General features: G+C 38.7%; 1 protein-coding gene across 6 annotated transcripts in view; it reads left to right on the forward strand.

Annotated features, from left to right (window-relative positions):
- The window catches only part of ZNF536 (zinc finger protein 536), a 403,720-nt gene that overhangs the window by 46,428 nt on the left and 333,953 nt on the right, over window positions 1-23,339 (forward strand). For 4 of the 6 annotated variants that reach the window (XM_078848110.1, XM_078848111.1, XM_078848112.1 and 1 more), the window contains exons 1-2: window positions 8,800-8,865; window positions 9,750-9,831. In XM_078848110.1, coding sequence (XP_078704236.1) covers window positions 8,848-8,865; window positions 9,750-9,831 — 100 coding nt within the window. In that variant the 5' untranslated portion in view covers window positions 8,800-8,847. Of the gene's footprint in view, window positions 1-8,799; window positions 8,866-9,749; window positions 9,832-23,339 lie in introns of those variants that run through there. The other 2 variants (XM_078848118.1, XM_073307805.1) reach the window with 1 other exon arrangement.

The following is a 23,339-nucleotide window of genomic DNA, read 5'->3' on the forward strand; positions in this document are numbered from 1 at the left end:
TCTCAAACAGGTTGAGATGGGGTAGTATCACTTTTTATGTGATGTGGTGGAAACTGTCTCATATGATGTGTTATAATCTGATGCACTAACTGGATATGCTCTTTTCTAAACTGCTTTTTTATAAATGTTTTAAATTTCCTCCCCTTTAAAAATGAGACTTGATTTGTTTTATCCCCAGAAAGGTCTTGGGTCATGTATTTATCACTAATTATTTGTAACGACAACTCAGAGCCAGATAGCAAAATACCCTTAAAACCTGACGGGCAACAGGTACTACTATTGTGTATTCTGTTTACATTACCATCAGCTTCAACAACAGTTATTGCTTTGTGCAACTTGGAAGTATTCACACACAAAAATGGCTTTATATTTGTATAGCTATACAATGTTCCTCAAAGTAGTTGCTAGTATAGAGATGAGCCGGAACCTCCCAACACTCTGTGAACTTTTCTAGATCTGAACTTTGCAGCAGAGGCCCACGTCTAGTGACAAACAGCTGAAGTAACCCATTTATAACACTTTTCAAACATTGGGAATGATCCTGGAAACCCAACAACTCACACAAGTCAAGAGATCTATTGAACTCAACTCGACTACCCTTGGGTGCAAAGATAGGCAGGATCAGGCCCATTATCCAATGACTCTTCCCAAGACCCTTTTTTCACAAGGTGACTGAGAAATTGACTCAGCAGATGTTGCAAGTGGTGTCCAGTGCTAGTTAATGTGCAAAGCTCTTATTTGTGAGCTTGCCCTGCTACCCCATACCCCCGCTCCCTAAAGCTTTCCATAGGTGCAACGTAAGGATGGTACATCTCAACTATTACATTCTTTATGCTAATCCAGAGTTGAACAGAAGATCACCAGCCCAGGTTTTCTTTTCCTCATATTCTGTGTATATGTGGATACACTCCACTTTTTCCAATTAAAGTGTATACTTCAGTGATTCACTAAGCTTATCTTCTCCATAAGTGCAAGCAGCCACTACTATATTTCGTGCCCAAAATACATGCACTTTAAAAATATTGACAGGTTTCAGAATAGCAGCCGTGTTAGTCTGTATTCGCAAAAAGAAAAGGAGTACTTGTGGCACCTTAGAGACTAACAAATTTATTTGAGCATGAGCTTTCGTGAGCTACAGCTCACTGCATCGGATGCATTCAGTGGGGAGATTTATATACACAGAGAACATGAAACAATGGGTGTTACCATACACACTGTAACGAGAGTTATCACCTAAGGTGAGAGATTACCAGCGGGGGTGGGTGGGTGGTGGTGGTGGAATATTGTCAACATTGGATGAAAATATGTTGGGCTCTCACATGCGAATTATTTTGTTTCCTTGGATGAAAAGAGCATGAATGGGATAATGTGGCCTGGGGCCTATTTCATCATTCTTGTGTGGGATACCTAAATTTTAACTGTGTGGATCAATAAATATAGCATTCAAACCACAGCCCATCAGTATGTTCTCTCTGTGTCATATAGTAGGTATTATAATAATGCTCTTATCAGTAAATACTTAACATTATTTTGCTGCTTTTTGTTTTTATACAACTTTAAGAAAGGAAAATATTGTAAAAGTTCTCTACAGTATAGCTAGGGATGATCTCAGACTTCACCCGAGGGGTTGGTCCTCCAGATTGGAGCAAAAGTAAATGAGATGTAAGAGAAAGATGCAATGTGCTTCGTGTGCTACCATTTTGTTGTTGCTATGGGACTGTAGTCAAAGACGATGGCTAATACTACTTCATATAACATTTGATCAGTGGGGAAAACAAGCATGGTGGCTTCACTCTTATTTTTTCAGAAAGGCAGCTACAAATAAACCTTTTTTATGTGCCAATATACTATACCATAAGTAGCAGTCATCATTTTGCTTTTAGTATTTGTTTATTACATATATTTTTATTAGTAGCGACTCATTTACCTCTGATGCACATGGGCACAACCCCTTTAATTCACTGAAATTGCCTCGGCTTACACCGGTAGTAAATTTGGACCATAGTTTCTAACACACACACACACACACATTTTTTTCCTTTTGCTTATATTTTTTTTCTTTAATGAGTCAGGCCCCTAAATAATGCTTTATTTCATATTCAAAGTGACATTTTAACATATATTTGTCTGACAATATGACACATACATTTGGTTTAATGAGGGCCTCATTATAAGGAAAAAAATGCATCTGCTGAATAAAATACAAAATATTTTTGCCTAAATGTTGTGTAAATTATTCAAAAAGAAGGTCCCTTTGACAGGGATGTGTGGGGGAGCTCAGTCTGCCAGTCTGTACTGTGGCTGATCTCAGTATGGATACAGGACTCCAGTCTCCAGGCTTTGTCAATCCAGCACTTTATGTCTGTCTAAATTTCACTACAGAAAAGGAAGCTGTGTTTTTAGCTGGCTTAGCAGGCCTTGCCAGAGCCACTTTACAGTAAATTATGTGAGATACCTTATAAATAGTAATAATCAAATAGTAGGCCTCATTCTCCGGTCATTTGGGGGCTGTTTTGGCCTCTGGTACAAGTGCAAGTTAGAGAAGCCTTTGGATTGCAAGAGACTGGTACACTGCCAAAGTGCAGGCTGCACAGGCCATTTCCCCTCTCGCCCTTTGCATGCCTCCTATGCCTGGGACTATGTGGAGATGGTATAGAGATGGCATAGCTAAATTTACATTACCTGGAAAAACTCCAGCTGGCTATTTAACTCTGCTTTTTAACCCCTTTGTACAATCAGAACAGCACAATAGGCCCATAGCAATTGCCTGGATCTGGCACAAAGAATGAATGTACTTAGAACACCATCCAAGTGTGACCAAAATGCTGACTCACTTTTGCTTCCCAGCCCAGGTAAAAGTGAAAATGGCATGTACAAGTGATTGGCGTCAGCAGCCAGGAAACAATATTTTAGAAACAAGTATATATTTTTTTTAAAAAAAGCAATAACTTGAGATCCAGTCATGCTCCCTTCGTTTTCAATGACAATATTCCCATTGACTTCAGTGGAATAGGTTTGGGGGCTGTATTCAGTTTTAACCAGCTCTTCTTACCTTTGCCATGAAACATTAGCCCACGTCGTGGAGAATTACATTTGGGTTTTCTTGGCAAGGGTTAATAATCAATGTAGATCTCTTAACAAAGGAGATGCTGCCGTATTGTACTGTGAAACTTTTTTTCTTAACTGTCAGTGAAGCAGTACTAATTATTACTCCCATGTAAATGAGGTCATTTCCTATTAAGAGAACAAAATGCTTAGCCTTGCCTTGCCAATTCATACCATCTATTTTTCACACATACCCAGCTTCTTAGATTTTTTTTTTAAATTTTGATAAAATCCATTCATTTGTATTAGAAAAGTGTAAACTACTGCAATAATAGTTGCCCATTATTATCCAGATGAGCTTTTGTAATGTGTGGGTTGTTTGAATACCATGTGTTAGCTATGGAACAATTAGCCAGCTGAATGGTTCTTTAAAACAATCAGATACTTTTATCTCACTGAAAAAATACATTCCTTGGAAGTGTATGGTTAAACCGTAAATTCTGAGGAACATTAAACTCTCATTGCAAATAGTACTTTAGGATATACGTTGATGAAGGACAAAAAGACATCGAAATATCTTGTCTTCATGTTTTTATTTTTTTATGCAAGCAAAAAGATTTAAGGAATATTGTAGCAAACAAAGGGTAATTGTTTTAGCCCAGATGTTGCTTTTGCACAACAAGCAGGTTACAATGTTCCCACAGAGCTGATGAGCCCAATCAGTGAAATGATTAAAAATTGATTTTGTCCCTGTAATTACAGTATGTAAACTACTTAGCTTGGATTGCAAAGGAAGTGATTTTCTAATTACGTATATACTCTGGTGTCTAATGATTGGTTTTTTGAAGTAATGAAGAGAGAGCCCTAACGACTCCTTGGTGCTCTGTTGTTTAAGAAAGACCATCTTTAGAGTAAGCAGCAACAGACAAAGAGTTTAAATTGAATTTTCAACACTGTTAATGTGCACATGGATTTGATTATTAAAGAGACAGTAATGTAATTTGATTGGCTGTGAGCATTATGGCTTTTTGTTACGTACTATATGAAGATATACATGTTATATAGTTGTGCAGGTGATGGAAACCTTTTCTGTCCTATTTCTACTCATTCTATCTGATTGCCATGAATGTTTGTTCCTTGTGCATCCTGAAAGCATTTAGAAAGAACAGGTTTCAGATGTCTCCTTGATCAGTGATTATTATCTGATATACAGGAATTAAGGGTTTCTCTTTTAACACATACATGGTGTGTGCAATATACAAGGGAGTGGCTGCTGAATCCGTTGCCTTTACACTTTCGAATTTTTTTTAGGAAATCTGTTTTAAGTGAAAAGAAATGGATAAATACAAACCATTTATCAGTGTGCAGAGTGACAGCATGGGCGATATGCTCGGCAGCACATCTTCCTCCTGCTCTGAAAGGAAACAACAGGTGTCAGCCTCCCATAGCTCTTGTATATGCATCGGGGCCCAGGGCCTGCTCATGCCACTGATCTGGCAGACTGCTTCCCCTTGGGGTTGGGGAGTGCTAGCAGGCACATTGGCCTGGCCCTTTCTTCCCAACACTGGAGTTCCAGAGGGTGAAATCCTGGCCTTGTTGAAGTTCGTGGCAAAGGTCCCATTGACTTAAGTAGGGTCAGGATTTTGCCCTAGAAGTCCATTCTGCCCTGCTGCTACATGGATATGTGAACCGAGGAAGAAGTTCCTTGTGCCCTCTCCTCCCCCTGTACCTCACAGCACATCCGTGCTGGATTTTAGGGTAGGATTTCCCCCACAATATGTAATTAACTGATGATATAAACCCACTGCCCTCCAGCTGCATCTGGATCTGGCTGACATCAATGGAAGTGTGTGTATGTATTGAGGGCAGTATATGGTCCCTGGGGTTAAATACTACCCTCTTCCAAATCCACAGCTGTAAATGCCAAATCACAGTTAAACCGTGCTTGCCACAAGCAGTACAGATGTTATTAGCAGCCATGCTGAACCACGGAGCTGTAGTAAGGACCTGATCCACAGCCTACTTAAGTCAATGGGAGTTTTTTCACTGACTTCAATTGGCTTTAAATCAGGCTCTAACAAAGCTAACTATGGGAAGGCCTACCAAATGCACAATGCTGAAATATGTGTTTACTTGTATGACCAAGAGTAGCCCCAGATATGGGACTAGTTGTGAATGTTTTTTGTTAATTAATGGTATTTTCACATTTAAGCACAGAATGAGCGCTGTAGCCTGAAGCTGCACAAAATATAATGTTAACCAGGATTAACAATGTCCACAGTTCATATGTTTGTGTAGGAAAATCAGGGTCAGAACAAGGAATCGGAAAAAATTGTGCCACAGTGGACTATTCTACGCAAAGGTTTTGTAAACTTGCACAGATCACAAGCAGGCCAAATATGGTGTAATTCCTGCGCTGAGCCCTCTGCCATGTCATGCTAGCTGTCACCAGAAAGAAATAAGGGAGGGGCAATTTGTAGCATGCTGCCTACATCTTAGTGAAATGAGGGTACTTTCTTGCACCACAATAAAGATTCAGGTTCACCTGGAAGAAAGGGCATTTGTTGTAGTGATGGGAAGTTTACTTATTCCTACCACAAACTCTCTGCCCCCTCCCCCCACCCCCAAATCAGTGTTCGCTTTTGGGAATCCCCAAGTACAAGTGAGGAGAGCATGTGGAATGGAAGGCCTGCCCCATTGCAGATCAAGTCAGCAGTTCACAGTGTAACCTGCTGTGTCAAGAGTTGAAATCGTGCCCTGGCCCAAGAACTGTGGTGCCAGTTCTCAGAGTAAATTCTTGGTTCTTTGAGAACAATAGAAAACCAGAGAGATGAATTCCAACATCCTGCTTTAGAGGCCTGTTCTCCTTCTCCATTTGTGCATGTAACTCCCAGTGACATTAAAATGGGCCTTTAAGGCTCAGTGTTTCCTAACCTGCAATTACAGTGTATGCAAAATTCACGCTGAACTCAATTGAAAGTTTTTCCATTAAAGGGCTGCTGGACTCCTAGTGTAGTTCAGTCTGTTTGCCTGCCTACATGTCTGTCTTTCTGGCCATGCATTTCTAACAGCTGTAGCAGCTTTTGTGAGGCCGTCAGGAAACAACTGATAGTGAAAATAATTAGTTAAATGTGACATGTCATCTCCTCAAAAGGTCTGTTTACAGAGGGGACAGTCCTTGTCCCACTGAAATCAATGGCAGTTTTCCATTCACTTCAATGGGCCTAGGATGTGGTGCTGAGGCCCTGATGATTGAAATCCGCTCTCTCTCTTCTCTCAGGAAAAGCTCCCAGGGGTTCTGAGTGAGTCTATACTTTAAGGGTCTATTCTCCCATTTTTGTGTGGTAGTTTTTTGTACATAACTCTTATCACCTGCATAAATCCCTCCCTGCGTTTCATCAGTGGGAAGAGACATCCCTTTCTCTCTTTAATGTGTGTGTGTGTGTGAGAGAGAGAGATTTCTTTTAACAGTGATGAGTTACATGTGCATGTTTAGGTGAAGAATTGCATTTCGTATATCTCCACTGTACTCTTTATCAGGCTTTTTGTGAAGGCATCCCAGGTTTATTCTTCTTTCCGGGAAGGGCTGTGTGTAATAACTTCCATTGCTGCTCATGTGCATGGAGGGAACTGATTCTTTCACTGGGGAGGCCAAAGCTACTGCACTTGTATTTTGCTCCTGGAGGATCAATTGTTTGATAAATTGGTCTGCAGGGGTACGCAATGCACATTTTGGCCCAATTTGATATAAATGGAACTATCTTAATTTGTTTTCATGCTTGCAGCTTACCCGTTTAAAATATCTGCTTTACACAATGTCAAATATGTTAGAATAATATTAGCACAGGTAAGTAAAATATCTTTTTATAAGGTTTTAAATAATTTCTACTACAGCTAAATGTGCAAAGCTACAGATTTTCCCAATTTGTCCATGAGGTTATGTATCACAGATCTTAAATCATTTAAGGTTTTTAACCTGAGGGGTTCACTCGCAGCCATGAACTGGAAAGCAGATTGCAGGAGACATTGACATGCTGATCAATGACATGAAGACTCCAGACAAATCAGTACAGGACTTTAAGAGATGAAGCCTTACTGTGTTCTGTCTGTCATCAGAATTTATAAAGCATCTTAGTGAAAGCCCCTTGAGAATCATTCTTAGAATTTTGCAAGTCATGAGCGTGTTTGTAAAATCTGAATTTTTTTTAACACAGATAGCTTTGTAATAGCATAGCAAAAATGTAGTCCACTATGTTGGCAAAGGAGCGCTAAGAACCCGTTTAGTGAGATAATCTTTTCTAAAGCAACAGCTTATTATCATTGTTTCTAGTTCTCAGCATTCTTACTTTGAATGAGTTACGAATAAACACTAAAAAGGTATATCTGAATTTTAAGACATCAACAAAATAAATCAATAAATGCCAAATAAGCTGTCAACTCTTTCTAGACACTGTATAATTGGAAATATTATATGATAACCGCTTTAATAGATACAGCTGTCCAGGAGTTTGCTCATGCTCTGTTTGTTTTTGGATAACTAGAGAAAGAGAAGGGTCAATACACCAGAATTACTTATATGAATTCTGAAAGGGGGTGGGGGTATGTATAAATGTGACCTGGATCCAAACTGATCCTGATTTTGGATTTAAGGAAGGACAAAATCTGACTGACCAGGCTTTGAAAACCCAAATTATTTATGAAAGGTTAAAATACTCTACTGCCAGTACTGTAGACTATGGGCCTGGTTTTCCACTGCTTTGCACCAGGTATAGCCATTTATGCTTGCAAAAAATGAGACATCAGAATGAGAATGGTTTGCACCTTCTTTGCATGCACCGTGCATTATTATTTATTTGTATTGCAGTCGCACCTATAGAGCAGGGCCCCATTGTGCTTGGCACTGCACAAGCATAAACAAGGGGACTGTCCCTGCCACCTCACAATCTAAGTATAAGACTATAGACAACTGATGAATAAAACAAACAGCTCGGGGATCACAAGGAAACAATGAAATAATACCAATAAACATGAAAAAACAGGGGTCACCTCAAATCAGCTGTCTAGCTACTTTTGATTTTCTTTATAGGCATCATGGCAGAAGAAAGCCTTAAGGCATGATTTAAGGAGAACAATGAGGTGGCTTTGCAGATTTTTTTGGGGAGTTCCTCCAATTCAAGAGGGGCAGAATGGCAGAGCCACAAAGGTGCTTACTGGAAAACTTTTTAAATGGGCACTCAAGACTGGCATCATTTACAGAACAATGGCACAGGTTGATGGCTCAGTACTTTATAAGAGATGATAGGTAGGGCAGGGTTAGACCTGTAAGGGCCTTAAAAGTGAAAACAAATAGTTTGTGTTTGATGCAGTGGAGAAGGGGAGCTGGTGATGTGGCCAAATTGATGAGCTGGGAATGACCTTGCAGCAGCATTTTGGAATGTATATAAATGGGGCAAGAGGCTATTTGTCCAGGCCACAGATGGGGTTTAAATTACTGCAGAAGGTGTAAGTCAGTGAGAAAGTTGGATCTCCAATCTTTAGTGTGTGGTTACAAGGCTATTTTATTAAAGAAAATAAAATCAGAATTTATGAGGTGTAAAATTGTTGTATCCTGGACCTTCAATATAAATAAGCACAATTATTATTTACCCTTCAAGGGAACAAAGGGCAGAGTACTGCAACCCTTTCTCATTTAACTGTTGAAAGATTTAGCCCAACTGTAGTAAAATGAAGTAAAAGAAATTAATTTTTTCTCTCAGAATTTAAGGACATGATTCTGCAAACACTGAATACCAGGCGTAGACAATGGGACTCCTCAGAGAAGTAAGAGCTGTGCTTGGTAACAAGACTTTGCAAGATGGGGCCCTAGCGCTGTGATGACTGTACTGGGTTTTGAGAGCCTGTAGCCTGATGTATAAACTACTTAAGTTCGTTTAGATAGAAGAGTGTATTGTTTGAGAATGACCTTTAATTTCATCTGTCAGGCATGCATGGGCATAAACATACGTAGACTTCTCAGCTTTCTGTAGATTATAGCTTTAATATTGTGAACTTTATTTTGCTATAAGAGCTTCCTTTGTTTTTGTTTTTACTTTGTTACTAATGTAATGTCCCTAAATTTGCTACAGACAAATAAATACCTTGGAAGTATTGTATCTTGGCTTTTACTTCTGGCTCTTATCTCTTTTAAGTGGGGTTTATTAGATGAGATCATCTACAAAGGACTTATTTCTGTTTTAAAATGGAATTAAAAAAGTAGAAATACAATTAGTAGTTGTTCTCTCTGACTTGGTTTGAGAGATTAGAGTATCAATGTCAAAGAGAATAACTGGGTTTCTCGAGTATGTCTGCTATGCAACTTTTGTTTTATCCTGTTTTGTCCTCTCTTGCTGCACTGCCTAGGGGATAGGATCAGAAGGATTTTATTCTGTTCCTCTGCATTGTCTTGAAGAGAGGTTTTCCCTGTCAGAACAATCCAGAGCTGAAAGCACTTTTCCGTTCCCAATAATAAATGACCACCAAACGCTTGCATTATTGAGCCCTTAAAAAAAAAGTGTTAATCTTGTTAATACTCCCATCCTAAGTATTCTCCATACGTTGTTACATTAGAACTACTTGGGGGTGGCATTGTAAAGTTTTAGTTTAAAAGACTTGTTTAAACATAGGGTTTTGATATTTTAAATTTCTCACATCTCTTGTTTTTACAGTTCCTGACCTTCAGTACCTATCCCACGTCACTAGGAATTTCTCTCAGCCAAGAGAAAGATTCGTTGGTTCAAGAGTTACCTGGTAAGGATCATTCATTATATTATTGCCTAACTTTTTTCTCTGTTTATGAACGTGGTTACAGTCTGGTTTTTCTAGCAAACTTGTGTGTCTTCTTATCTCTCCACCAAAACATTTTCATTTATTCTTTCAGGGAAAAACTGCCTATAGTAGATTGATTATGAATAGATTTTTCAAGTAAAAATCTGCTTTGTAAAATCACGAATGCTCATCTTACACAGCAGATATGTAAAATTGTATTAGAAATAAATCATCGTTTAATACTTTATCAGCAGATTGTTGATTTAAAAAAATCCATGAAACTCATGATTAGAGTTTGTTGTATTCATTTTATCACTTATTTTGTTTTTGAACAAGTTCTATTGAAGATCTCTCGTGCATATTATTAAGGGCGCTTTTTTGTTCTGTATTACTATGCGAACAACACCTACTTAAATCAATGTTTTTTTTCCATAATAGGTTATAGACCTGATTTTCCTGTCAGCTGTATCAGTGCAATTCAAAAGTAACTGCTATTAACCCTTTGGGTTCACAATGGGGTAAAAACCAGTGTGAAATCAGAATCGGGCCCCAGGATCTAAATTTGGAAGAAAAGTCTTGGCTTTGTAACCTGTAACTTATTCTAGGAAGTATCCTATAACTAAATCTATAATTATTAACTGATTCTTAAATCTAAAATTCTGATGGCTTCCAGTCCAATTCCTATCATGTTACTTTCACATTAAAATCATGGTGCCTGAATCTCCTCTCAATTTTACATGTGTAAATCAGCACTAACTCTATGTACTTCAGTGGAGTTACACTGATTTATAACTGGTGAGAGGAGATTCAGGCCCATCTAAGCTTTTGACCTTGTACACTCACATGCAGGTGAGTAATGTTAGGTGTATGAATTGTCCCATTGAAGTTAATGGAACTACTTATCTGAGTAAAGTTAAGCACATACTTAAGTATTTCCAGGATTGGTGTCTGCATCTATAAAAGAAAAAAAAAACCCAATAAAGCTACACCAGTGTGAGGATCTGGTCCACAGTTTTTTAAATGTGATGAATGTGTCTTGTCCTACACGAGTAACTCAGACAAAATTACACTGATTTAAATCTGGAGTAACTCCACTGACTTCAGTGGAGCTACTTTGGATTTACACTGACTTCTATTGATGTCCATAAGATTCTTGCCTGAGTGAGAGTGGCTTAGGATTAGACCTTTGATGACAAAAACGGTACCAGTCAAATAGCTAAATAGCTCAGCAAAGGCTTGCCTTGTTTTCTAATAGCTTTGTCATTTGGAATCTAAATAAAACCATTTCAGAGTTCAGTTATTTGTTGGTTTCAGAGTAACAGCCGTGTTAGTCTGTATTCGCAAAAAGAAAAGGAGTACTTGTGGCACCTTAGAGACTAACCAATTTATTTGTTGCAATTTTTAACTTACAGAGAACAGAAGGGAAAATTAAATACTATAACACATCTTGTAATTTTGGGGTTCATTGTAACCTCTGATACTGCTGAGGAAGTTAAATATATTTACATAAACTCATATTCAGTTCTAATTAGCTAAACCTATCTTTCTCTTCACCATATTCCTGAGAGGTCATCACATAAACCATTTAAATTGATAGCAATATTATGCACCAAGAAATTAATTTTACATTGTACACAATTTTTATTGTGACTTTATCTTGTTTCAAAGTGCTTACTTTCTGATTTTGTGGATATTACTGACTGTGGATTACTTTTATTTTAGTTTTTACACAACAGTTATATTAGAAATTTGCTGTTTTATTCTTACCTTCTTAGTAAAAATCCTTTTATCACACAATGGGTAATTTATATCCATTACCAGCCCTTTCAATCCTTTTCAGTGGTGCTGTCAGTGCCTTTGGCACAGTAATGATTAATGTGATCTAATAATAGTGTGCCATTATATTACCTTAGTAAAACATGTACCAACATCCTATTCAGATCTACCAAATTCATAGCTTCCTATAATATTTTTGTTGAAAGACAGGATTACTATTTTTCAAAGCTGATTTTTTTCCCCCTTTAACATATTTAATGAAATTCACAATTCTTTGCCATGGTAATCTTTGTGCATGTGTTTGGGCTTGATGGGTGAATTTTATATCATTCTGCATTATTATGATTTGTTAGGCAAACTGTTTGACATGTAAAGAAAGATACCAGTTACATTGTGTTGCTTTGTTAAAGGGTGCATTTTAAACATTCACCACCTTCTGGATATTTCCCTGGATTTTATAATAGGTGAGATCAGAGTTCGTAAGAATAAGCATTTGGTCTGAAATGTTATTTTTCTTTCTCCTCACTCTCACCCCAAACCACTAACCTAGCTCTCCTCGCACTGCCCCACACACTATGGGAGGCAGGTTCCAATGTAACTGCCTGCCTTTCCACTCAACAATATCAATTTTGCTACCATGACTTTGCTAAGAGGCAAAGAATCTGTCAAAAAAGCAAGTGAGAGCAAAGAGTTACTCTGCAGATTACTCCCTGTGAGCTGGCAGTTGGCATCATGCAATGCTGTATCTGTTTTTGGATTCAGCCATTATGCATCCATGCATTTTGACTCCAAAATCAGGTGTTTCTGTTCAGCAGAAGCTGGGAATGGTCAACAGGGGATGGATCACTTGATGATTACCTGTTCTGTTCGTTCCCTCTAGGGCACCTGGCATTGGCCACTGTCGGAAGATAGGATGCTGGGCTAGATGGAGCCTTGGTCTGACCCAGTGTGGCCGTTCTTATGTTCTGTTGCATGATCCCCGCCTCCACCTCTCAGATGGGGACTGTGCACTCTCAGGCCAAGAAACCGTCTAAGTAGAGGGCAAAGTCAAATGGCAACAAATGTTGCTGGGTTGTTGGGTGGAGTGGCTTGAAGTTACACTGGGACCTGCCTCTAAACTCTGGGTAGCTTGTGGCTGCCCCCCAGCTGGTTTTGAGCTAAATATTTTCTCCATGCAGGGTGTCGAATCAAAATGATTTTCTGGTGTTACTTCCTCTGAACACGTGATCCCTGTACACTGGCTACAAGGTTCCTAGGTCATAATGTTCTTTCTCATATAGGAGATAATCTCGAGACACCTATTTAAAACCCCTCATAATCAGTGTGGTTTAAGAGTTTGGATAACATGCCATCTTTACAAAGCATCTTAAATCTTCATCACCCAGAGATATCATTATTGTAGACAGGGTGACATATACTTAACCAATTTCAGTTAAATCTCAGAGGAACAGTACGTCCACATTTTAGCTCTGCTTTGTGACATGGTGTTAAATGCATACGCTTTCACATTGTTTCATCACATCAATATAAATAATGAATGAGAAAAATATTTTAATCTTGTCAATAGCAACATTGGGCTAAAAACACCCCAAATACTTGTGCAGCTCTGTATGGATTCCTTATTTGATTTAGGCTAAAAAGTACAGCTGTATATGATTTGAAATGTGCAATCATCTTAAACGAGGAAAAATATTTTCAATACAAACATATAAACTGTGTGAATCTTTACACTTACTTTAAGTAAAAAAAATTAGACCGTGATTGTTATATGTCACATAATAATATTACTTGCGGTATTTGTAATCATGTTATTCTCTGCCACATTGGATGCAATTTTGTATCTTGATCATTTAAATAGAAGACATTCTCATCTGCTCTATAAAACTGATTCTTGGTGATATAATAGCAAGTCAGAAAAAAGAAAAAGCATGACACCTTTGTTTATCTTTGTATTTCAAGGGTTTCAAACAAGATGAAAAAAGTGCTTCCCCATTTTAAATAATGAAGTAAATGTTTAATATACAATGAAACCTGCCTTAGAGGCCAGCCAAAAATTAGTTGACTAGCAGAAATCGACTTGAAGCTCAAACAAAATTGTAGTGGCTTGGCCACTGAATGGTGCTACCTTAAAGTTGTCATTTTTTCACTGGGTTAGAACAGTCAGGTTACATGTGCATTGCTTAATTACCCATGAATCCTGAAGTTGTAATAGTCATAGTGTCAAGTTCTAGGGTATGTCTTAGTTTTCTTTTTCCAACAAAGAATTGAATTTTAAATAGAATATTTCTCCCCCGTCCTCCTTGAACTTCCCTCAATAGTCTTGATAGATTTTGCACTAGATAGTCCATGACCTAAAGCATTTTCAAATCTTCATCAGTTGTTTCTCTGAAAATACTCTTGTTCCTTCCATTAAACATCCCAGCATTTGTTCCAGTAGGAGGCTCTATGAAAAGTCCATGGGGCAGTCTGTGGGACAAATGCACCATTAAGGCAGCTTTCTGCCAGTCTTCCTTTGAAAAGAAGCCTCAACAGCTCCAGCCAGTGAAGGCTTATTCTTCCTGAACAGGGGAATCCTGGGATCATGTAGAGCTACATTAGTGGCTCCTATGCCACTCTCCTCATGGCATAGGGGATTATGTCTGGTAGACCGAGGGGTGGGTAGCTAGGACTTTTCTGCACTCTAGCAATCCTATTGGTAGTTGGTGCAGTGTACAGCAGCCTTTAGGCTGTTCTAATCTGCACCAGGGGACCAGCCTATCACTGCACTGGCTAAGGATCAAGGGCTGCAAAAGTAACCTAAAGCCACTTTTGCCCATTCTCTGTTCTTGCACTGAGTGCAGCTTGACTGGACCACACAATCTAGCCCTATCACTTTACTTAGAACTGTTGTCTACACAGAAATAGAGATGGACCAAGAGTGAAACCTTGAATTGAGCCCCTTTGTATTTCAGTGGAGTTAAGGTTTTGGATTCAAATCCTGGATACAAGCTTGACCTGCCATCGTAGTTCAAGGTAAGATCCATGTCGAGAAGAATTTTTTTTTTCTGTATCACATTCTGATGTAACTGAAATCATTGTGAAATATTTGCATAATGAATCTGGAGCCAAATCCATAGTCCTAACTTACCTCAGATCCCAGTTCCAAAGCCTAAGGCATAAACCAGATCCTGCTTTAAGTCTAAATACTGATTCTTCAACAGGCAAATTTTGGTAGGCTAAACAAAAAGAGGTGATCTCAAAATGTGAAACGTACTGTGGCCTACTCCTTGAAAGAAAAAACAAAAAATACCTTTTGTCTTTCTAAGACTATATTTATCTAATTTTATCAGTGTTTATCTCACAGGAGTCCAGTAGGTCAATACTTAGACTGGGAGTTTTAGCTCTTGGGTTTTACTCCCAGAACTGCCACTAAATCACTGTGTGACTTTGAGCATGAAACATACATTTCCCCCCATCTATAAGATGGAGATAATACCACTTATCAGCCTCATAAGTGTCCTGCAATTTAATTGATGTTTGTGAAGTGCTTTGAGATCTGTAGATGACAATGTGAAAGTGGTTTGCTTTAGAAGTGTAAAATGAATTGTTTTTACTTTTTCAAGCCTCAAAGTAAGGCTTGATTTGACTTTTGAGCCCTTGTTCCAACTGATTCTTTGGTTCATCTGTTTCTAGTAATTTGCATAAAAGTATTGTAGGTATTGCTCTTCTGATAATCTGAACCTTTTTTTGTAGATCATGAATTACCATTGGAACCCCTCTCTCTAAAGAAGTGTACAATTTCAGAAAGGGATGGAATTGGGCAGAAAATGCCGCTTTATTGCTCTGTACACAAATTCTCGTTAGAGTGGAACATTTTCATGAATTTACTGTTCACCGAAATTTAATGGTTTGTTTTTTGTTTTATCAATTATGCAAATATCTTGCTGGTAAATTAGACATGACTGTTCTACTGAAACAATGGTTATTCATTAATCATTTATATTTACCATAGTTACCTCATCCAGTCATGGTAAGATCATCTACCAATGACTAACCCACATATTTCCTGTGTATAGGAAATTCCTGTGTATTTCATATACCCATCTATCATCTGACAATGCAAATATTCTGTTCAAGTGTGCGTACAAGTATAGTATACTTTTTCCAATATCAGTGCATAAGAAGGTAAAAAGGGAGGATAGGTGAAGGTACGTAGCCTTTGGGTGCTATAACGAAGCAGATTGGGGAAAGTGGTCTTTTCTTTCCCCCAGGGCTTTCATAGAGAGGAGCAGAAGCACATACAGCATTGCAGGCTACCTCTTCACTCTGTCCTTGTTCCCCATCTTATCTTGGAAACATTCAGCCATACCCATCTTCAATCACATCAAAACCACCTCTTCATTTTTAGCTACCTAATGCACCCTCACATCTTCCTGCATCTTAGCTACTTCACACATTAAGTTGGGGTTAACTGCCTAGCACTCACTTTCTTTTGATAGATCATGGAAACAGCAAACATGCTCTTATCTGCATCAGCTAGGCTCAAGGTAAGGTACCTCAGAAATAACATGCATTCTGATTTTTCCCCTTTTTAGCTTTCTTAGCCACTTACTGTACGCTGTTGGTGATCTCATATATCCACCACTCATATTAATTTTAACCACTCTTTTAGATAAGCAGATAATCTGAACAAGCTTAATACTGTATGATAGAACAAAGGGAAATGTTGCACACCTGCATGCGTACAGCCTTACCTAAGAATAGCAGAGTGAAGCTAAGCTAGTCAACTATTGTTAAAAAATACTATACTCTAGAGATTTTAAAATTACCTCCTTGAAGATAGCGTGTGATGCCTACCGCTGGGGTAGTTTTATGCCCTCCTCATCTTCCCCTTCATCTCCCCCTCCTGTTGCTAAAGGAGATCCATATTGGCCTTGGCCTTGTATTTTAAGTAGAGGTCTGAGCTAACTTTTGCTGAAGACAATGCATCTTTCTGTTGACTCCTGTGATGGTTGGAGCCTGCCCTACAGCTCAAGTTCCCCTAGCAGCTACTGCAACTTGCTGTTCCTTTAAAAATATTTTAGAATAAAAACATTCCTCCAGTTTTTAACCCAGATTGCTAATATTGTACTGTTTCCACAATACACTTTCTATTTCTTCCCATATAACAGCTTATTTTTTTGGCAAAAATAACAATACAGAATTAGGAGAAACGGCATTCTCTCTATTCTGCCTAAGTTTACTGTTTTTCTGATATGAAATTCTGCTAAGAGATTGCCGCACAATCCTGACTCAGAACTAGAGCTGGTAAGAAAAACAAATTCAAAACTGCGAATTTGACATCTGTCCACCTATAGACTACTTGCTGGGGATTTGGTGGTGGTTTTCTTTGGGGGTAGCCAACAATCCACAGGTGTAGTGCTGAATCAATAATCATCACCCTTTCCTTTCCTCTCTTCCCCAAACTCTTGTATATGACATTTTTAAAAAAACTGAATATACTTGTGCAAAAATAGAGCACATATAATTTCTCTCTTAACAGTGATCTCAAACCCTGGTCTCAATCAACAGTATCCTCTCTGCAAAACACTGCAGGAGTCCCCGCCCCCGCCCGTGCATAACTGAAAAGTACATAGCTGACCAAGTATGCCAAAGCTGTGGAAAGGAAGAAAATGGCAAGGCTTGAATATATCCCAACAAAACTAAACACATATTACAGCCCTGCTTTATATTTGAGAGTGCAAGATTTTACTTTTTCAATAACTACTGTATTTTGATAATAGGCATCAAGTGGTTGCTATGTGATACACAACAGTGTTTTTCATGAACTTTTGGCTGCTGAATAAGCCCAGCAAATATGGGTTGTTACCCTTTTAGTTTTCTGGGTCAATTCATTTTGCACAAAGGAAAGAATGATAATTTGAGTTGTAGGCAGAGAATGTTTTCTACACACTGGGAAAAATGAAAGCTGTTTTTATTTGATATTTTTTTAAAATTGTAATTCCGTATATAGTTACTGATAATTATCTTATTACTAAAAGCAACTGAGAAGCTTGTTTCAGAGTCCAGCCCTCGGAATATTTTCAAATTGTAGCTGTGGACTCTAGAGAAAAGTGGCGCTTCTTAAATGTAATAAATAAATAAAAATATTTTTGTGACTTAGTTGCCACCAAAGGAGGCTGATCAGTGCCCTCCCTTATATCAATCAGGCTGGTGGGAGCCAGTTACAGGGCCAGATATTTGGGTCCTATGGTCTGTTACCTTTCCACTGTAAATGTTCAGCCCCTTTGCCTTACTCTGAGTTGAAGAGATGGCAAACGTTATCTCTGTTATTTTTGTGGCTTCTCTTTGGTGTGCAGCAGCTTATATGAATTCACACAGCAAGTCAAGGAGTTCCTCTTTAGCAATATAGGCTAATACAGTGAGGCTTTGGAAAGTGGGCAGATGAGCAAGAGAAGCCATCAGTGTAACATGTGTACAATTGTACTGTGTTGACTCTGGCAGCTTCAAGGTGTGTATGCTGTCATTTCTGTCCTCTCTTGTGCCTTTGAATGTGATTGGCCATCAGGAGTTCAGCAGTAAGAGAGACTACCTGTGATAGATGCCTTAAAAACACAAACAAGTCCTGTTTTCTTTTTCTGGTTTTTCACTACCCAAGAGAGGTTTCCCATACCCTCATCTACCACCACTAAAGGAACAGCTCATAAGCAGTCTCTGGAAAGGCTCCATTTGATGCCTTCTTTCTCCCAGTCTCAGCTGAATTTCACTGAATTGTTTGCTGCAATGGCCAGTTGATGTAAATTGGTATAGTCCATTAAATTCAATGGACCGACACAATTTTACAACAGCTGAGGATTTGGCCTCAAATTCCTTATTTTCAGTTTAGAAGATATTTTTTTCTCAAACTTTTCCTCTTTTCCCACTTATGCAACAGTCCCTTTCAGCAGGAACAGTTTGAGTGTCTCTAGTTTGCTCAGTGCATTTCCTCCCGAAGTAAACAAGTGAACTAAATTAATGATGGATCTTGGGTTGTAAAGTAACAACAGTCTAGGATGGAGATCCTCCTTTTTTCCTCTCTTCTTTCAATCAGAGCAGCTTCTCCTCTTCAATCAATCTCAAAGGTACCTAACAGTTCCTTTTGGTTAGATTCATAGTTACCACAGTTTGGAGATTTGGCCTTGGTCCTTTTTCTTTCTGATACCAGACTCTATCTAAGTAAGAACTTGAAATCATGATGATACTGGCTGCTTCTTCAGAGAGAGGGAAAGTGTTTCTCCTGGAGGTTAATTTGTCTGTTTTTCTCTTTTCAAGGAGCTCTCTAAAGAGCTCAGTATTTGTGGTTGAGGTAATCTTTACTCTCAAAGTTATATCAGATGCAAAGCCTCTAGGCTGCAGTAAAGATTAGGGGTATTTTTTCTAGTTCAGTGGCCACCTCTTTGCCTGAAAAAGGGGACAAAGGTTTGTATCTATGGAGGACTTGAGAAGCTTTTCTTAATATTCACTTGGTTATATGAATTAATGACTGTGGGTCTGACTCTTGACCCTTAATGTAGTCACTGACCTTTGCTTTTCCGGTTTAGAGAATTATGTTGATATACCTTGCAAGAACACTTATATTGGCTCTTTCTTTTATTTTTGCTTCATCTCACTGCTGAGAGGGTGTTACTTTTTTTCTTGCTGATAACCAAGGCATATCTCTGTGACTTAGTCGCCCCCATGTCCCATGCAGCTTTAGATGGGCATTTTGGGGCATAATACAGTGCATGTAGTAGAAGAAACATTGTCCTCCATACGTCTGTTTTGCTGGTTCTTAGAGATTTCCAGTAAGTAAATGGTGTTCTAGCCCTTTAAGAATAATGGTTTCCAGAAGACCCCATTTCAGGTGTTGGAATGAATAAAGGCCCAGAAAATGACCTGGTAGCAGAAGGGAAGAAGTGGGCCTGGATAATTAGGAGTTGTATGGGAGGGAATCCCCCACAGGGTTTGTTCCTTTTAAGGGCCTGCGAAGAGGAGCCCTGGACCATAGGGTGGGGCAGGGCTCCCCTCTCTTTCATCTAATTGGGATGAGTTCTCTGGAGGAGGGTGGTATGGAGACCACATGTTCTTTCAGAACAGGAGAGACTCTGAAGGAGAAGAAAGCCAGGGCTGGAGGGCTAAGTTCCAGCCAGAAAGGACTGGGACCAATGGCTTTGGGTGGAGCAGACTGACCGAGGAAGAGCTCAGGGTGTGGCAGAAGAACCAGAGCTCAGTATGAACTGGTGAATTATGATTATGGACTTTATGTTGGGGACTCATAGAGGAGTGTTTGGACTATTTTGTGATTAAGGACTCTGAGGACTGCGTGAACTTTATTTGATATTAAATCAGCCCGGGTAAGGGTGCTGTGCGTCACAACAGTGACTGTGTGGAGTGCTTAAGGGGCCAGCAAGAGGGCAAGGTGCCTACAAAAGGACCCCTGGCCATGAGGGGTAGTGACCACCCTGCTACACACGGAAAGAGAAGTACATTAGGACATAGGGGGATTAAAATGATGGTTCATGATAGGCTGCAGCCTGCCTGCTTGACTTACTTACTCATCATTCCGCACGGGTGTAACTGAGTCACAGTGAAATAATCATCAGGTAATAAATTCGTTTTTTGTTAATTAATTTATTTCTAATTATGCAGTTACGCTGTTCTGTAATGCCAATTTAAAAAAGACTTTAAGATCATTAAAAAATGGTGGTTAGCACTGTACAAATAGCATGACATGGACCCTGCCCTGAGGAGCTTACTATTCTAAGGTCCTGATCCTCCAGTCAGAGAGCCCCTGGAATTCCCTGGAGCTTGGATGCACAGGTCTGTGAACTGGGTTCAGTGGGCTGGATTGGGTCTTCATTTAAGACAAGATGCAGCAAGTGAGTGTGACAAGCAATAGGTGTGAGAGGGGAGGGAGGACGGACAACGGTAACTGCAATAAATTCTTGTAGTTAGGCTAACAATTGGCCAGAACCAAAGATCATTGAAGTCAATGGAAGCCATTGGCTTTAGTGGGCTGTGGATCACATCAAACGTAGGATTGCCATTTTGGATCATACCAGTGGGCCATCTAGTACAGTATCTAGTCATCGAAAGCGGTCAGGAGAAGATGATTCAGAGGAAGGTACACAAAACCCTAGAGTAAGCAGTCATGGGATAATCTGTGCCTAAGGAAAATTTCCTTTCAACCCACAGTAGTTAGAGGCTGGTTACACACCCAGCGTGCATAGCTAGATGGCTCCAAATCAAGTAAAAGAGCTGGGGAGGATTTCATTTTCTTTTGCTTTGAAAAAAAATAAAGATCAGCTTTATTTAACCAATAGAAGACTCAAGGATTTGATGCCCGGATGAAAACTGATAATCAGTGGAATAGTACTTTGGCTTAATCACTTCTCATCAGAAACTTGTTTGTCCTATAGACCACCTTCCTTCTTTTAAGCTTAGATGTCTCTGTTATAAAACTTCTCATGATTCTACAATGGCAACATTTATTGTGGCTTTTTTTTAATACAGGGGCATCTTGTAGGGCAAGAGAGAAACCTTTTTCCTTGTACACAGTACATACATGATTTATCAAACATATTGTATTATTCTGTCTTTACAGTAAAGTATACTATGGATTGGAATGATTATCTGGGCAGGATTAGAAACTCTGATAGTCCATCTTATATTTGAGAAGAGGGTTACTGTACAGATAATGTACTTTTAGTGAAGTATTTCAGTTTTAAGGACAGCAAAAACAACCAATCTTAGATGTAATAGGAAAAGGATTTGGTAATGAACAATACCATTCAATTGACCTCTTTTAAAGTAACCCAAAGATAGCATCAGCATTATACCATTTTATATTTATTGAACAATAATTTTTTTCAGTCATCTGGAATGATCATTTGATTAAAACAATTATCCACTGTAAATGCTGAATACCTGGAAGTTCACGAATTTTATCACGTTTGATTGGCAGCATTAAATGCCAACAGCTCATTTAAATAAGGAACATCTGTACATTATTATTTTGGGATTTTTCATCTGTTGATTTAGAAATTTGAGGCTTTTATGAGCCTTTGCATGCAGATTTGTGTGTTACCTACATACGTGATTTGTCAATAACAAAGAAATAGTCATAAAAATACTGTCGGGTGGTTTTGTGATTAAGGCAACAAATACATTGTATATGCAAAGGGATGTAATGTGCATTGCATTTGATTTTAGGTGTGGCAGTAGCAGCCTGATTCATAACAGTGGGAATAACGTGACAGTTCAAAAGCACAGTGAGAAGATTATGATTTTCATACATAGCAATGTATATTCTTAAAATAACAATGTAATTTTTTGTACATTCCTTACTGTATCTCAGGATAATCCAATTTAGAACAATTTATTCTGAAGAGGTATGGTAAAAATAGAAGTTATATCATTATTGAGAATGGGATAATACATTATTTTTTATGAGTGAGTTATGAAGATGTACAACTCGGTTGGGATGTAGGATAAACATAATATTCCTTAATTAATCCATTATGCTATGGTACATATGTGCCATTTTTATACTTTAAAAATGAAAAATGTTTTAAAAAAGGAAATTGCTGCTTTTTTATACTAAAAAGCTTTTTTTCCCTAAAATCATAAAAAATGTATAATCGAATTCACCAAATAGTATTAATGAATTAAGCATGTAAATTCACCACAGAGTTTTAAAATAGAGGGCCATCATCTTCTGGCAGTCAGATATGAACAATTTCTTTAGCCCAAATATGTCAGCACTTATGGATACAATTCATCCCGGTGTGGGGGTTAGCAAAAGGCCCTCCCTGCTGCTTAAGCCCTAAGTAAGGGCCGCATGGGAATCAGTGGTTGAGCAGCAATGTAGGAATGCCTGGAGATCCCCTACATGTCACAGAAAAGGTTGCCATTCTGGCACCCCAAAATGCAACACTGGGGGCAGGTGAGACATGTCTGGAACAGCTTATTCACATTGGGTGGGCTGATCGATACCACTGTGTTATTTAGCCAGGGAGCCATGCAACAGCTCTGTGCCACATTTATATGGAACAGAGGGCTTGGTGCTGGACCCCCACATCAATGGTAGGGTGGCAGGGCTGCAGATTCACTTTCAATGAAATCATTGGCTCCAGGACCCTGTGCAATTTGTTCCACTTTGGCTCTGTATATGGGTAAATAACACATTCAAAAATCCCGTGCACTCTATCTGCATAAAACCAGAGCTCTCAGGCTTTATGCATACAGGAGTGGGTGTCATCCTTGTAATAATAATATTTTGCATTTACTGTGGAGGATCTGCAAGATCTTTCATTTATTAATTAAGCCACACAACACTCCTCTTAGCTAGGTAGATATTATGATTCCCATTTTTCAGAAAAGGTTATGTGGGAAGTTTGGGCAGAACTGGGAACAGAACCCAGATGTCCTGCCTCCTGCTCCTATGACTTATCCACAAGACAAGTCTCCCCACAAAATATCTGTAAGTGGGGAAACCCCTTTTTTAAATGTAAGCACCTTAACATGATATTCAAATCCCACATTTAGATGCTGAAAAAACCATTTAGGGCCTTTTGAAGTTTATAGGAGTCTCCCAATATCAGGCCCATAAAAGTGATATATTTTATATGCCCACAGGCAATTGGATATTTGAGGCATCTGTTTGAAAATTGGGTTCTGAATGTATTATGATGATATGATTTTATAATTTAGGGTAT

Source organism: Lepidochelys kempii, chromosome 12, assembly GCF_965140285.1.
Source record: "Lepidochelys kempii isolate rLepKem1 chromosome 12, rLepKem1.hap1, whole genome shotgun sequence".
NCBI classification, from domain to species: Eukaryota; Metazoa; Chordata; order Testudines; family Cheloniidae; genus Lepidochelys; species Lepidochelys kempii.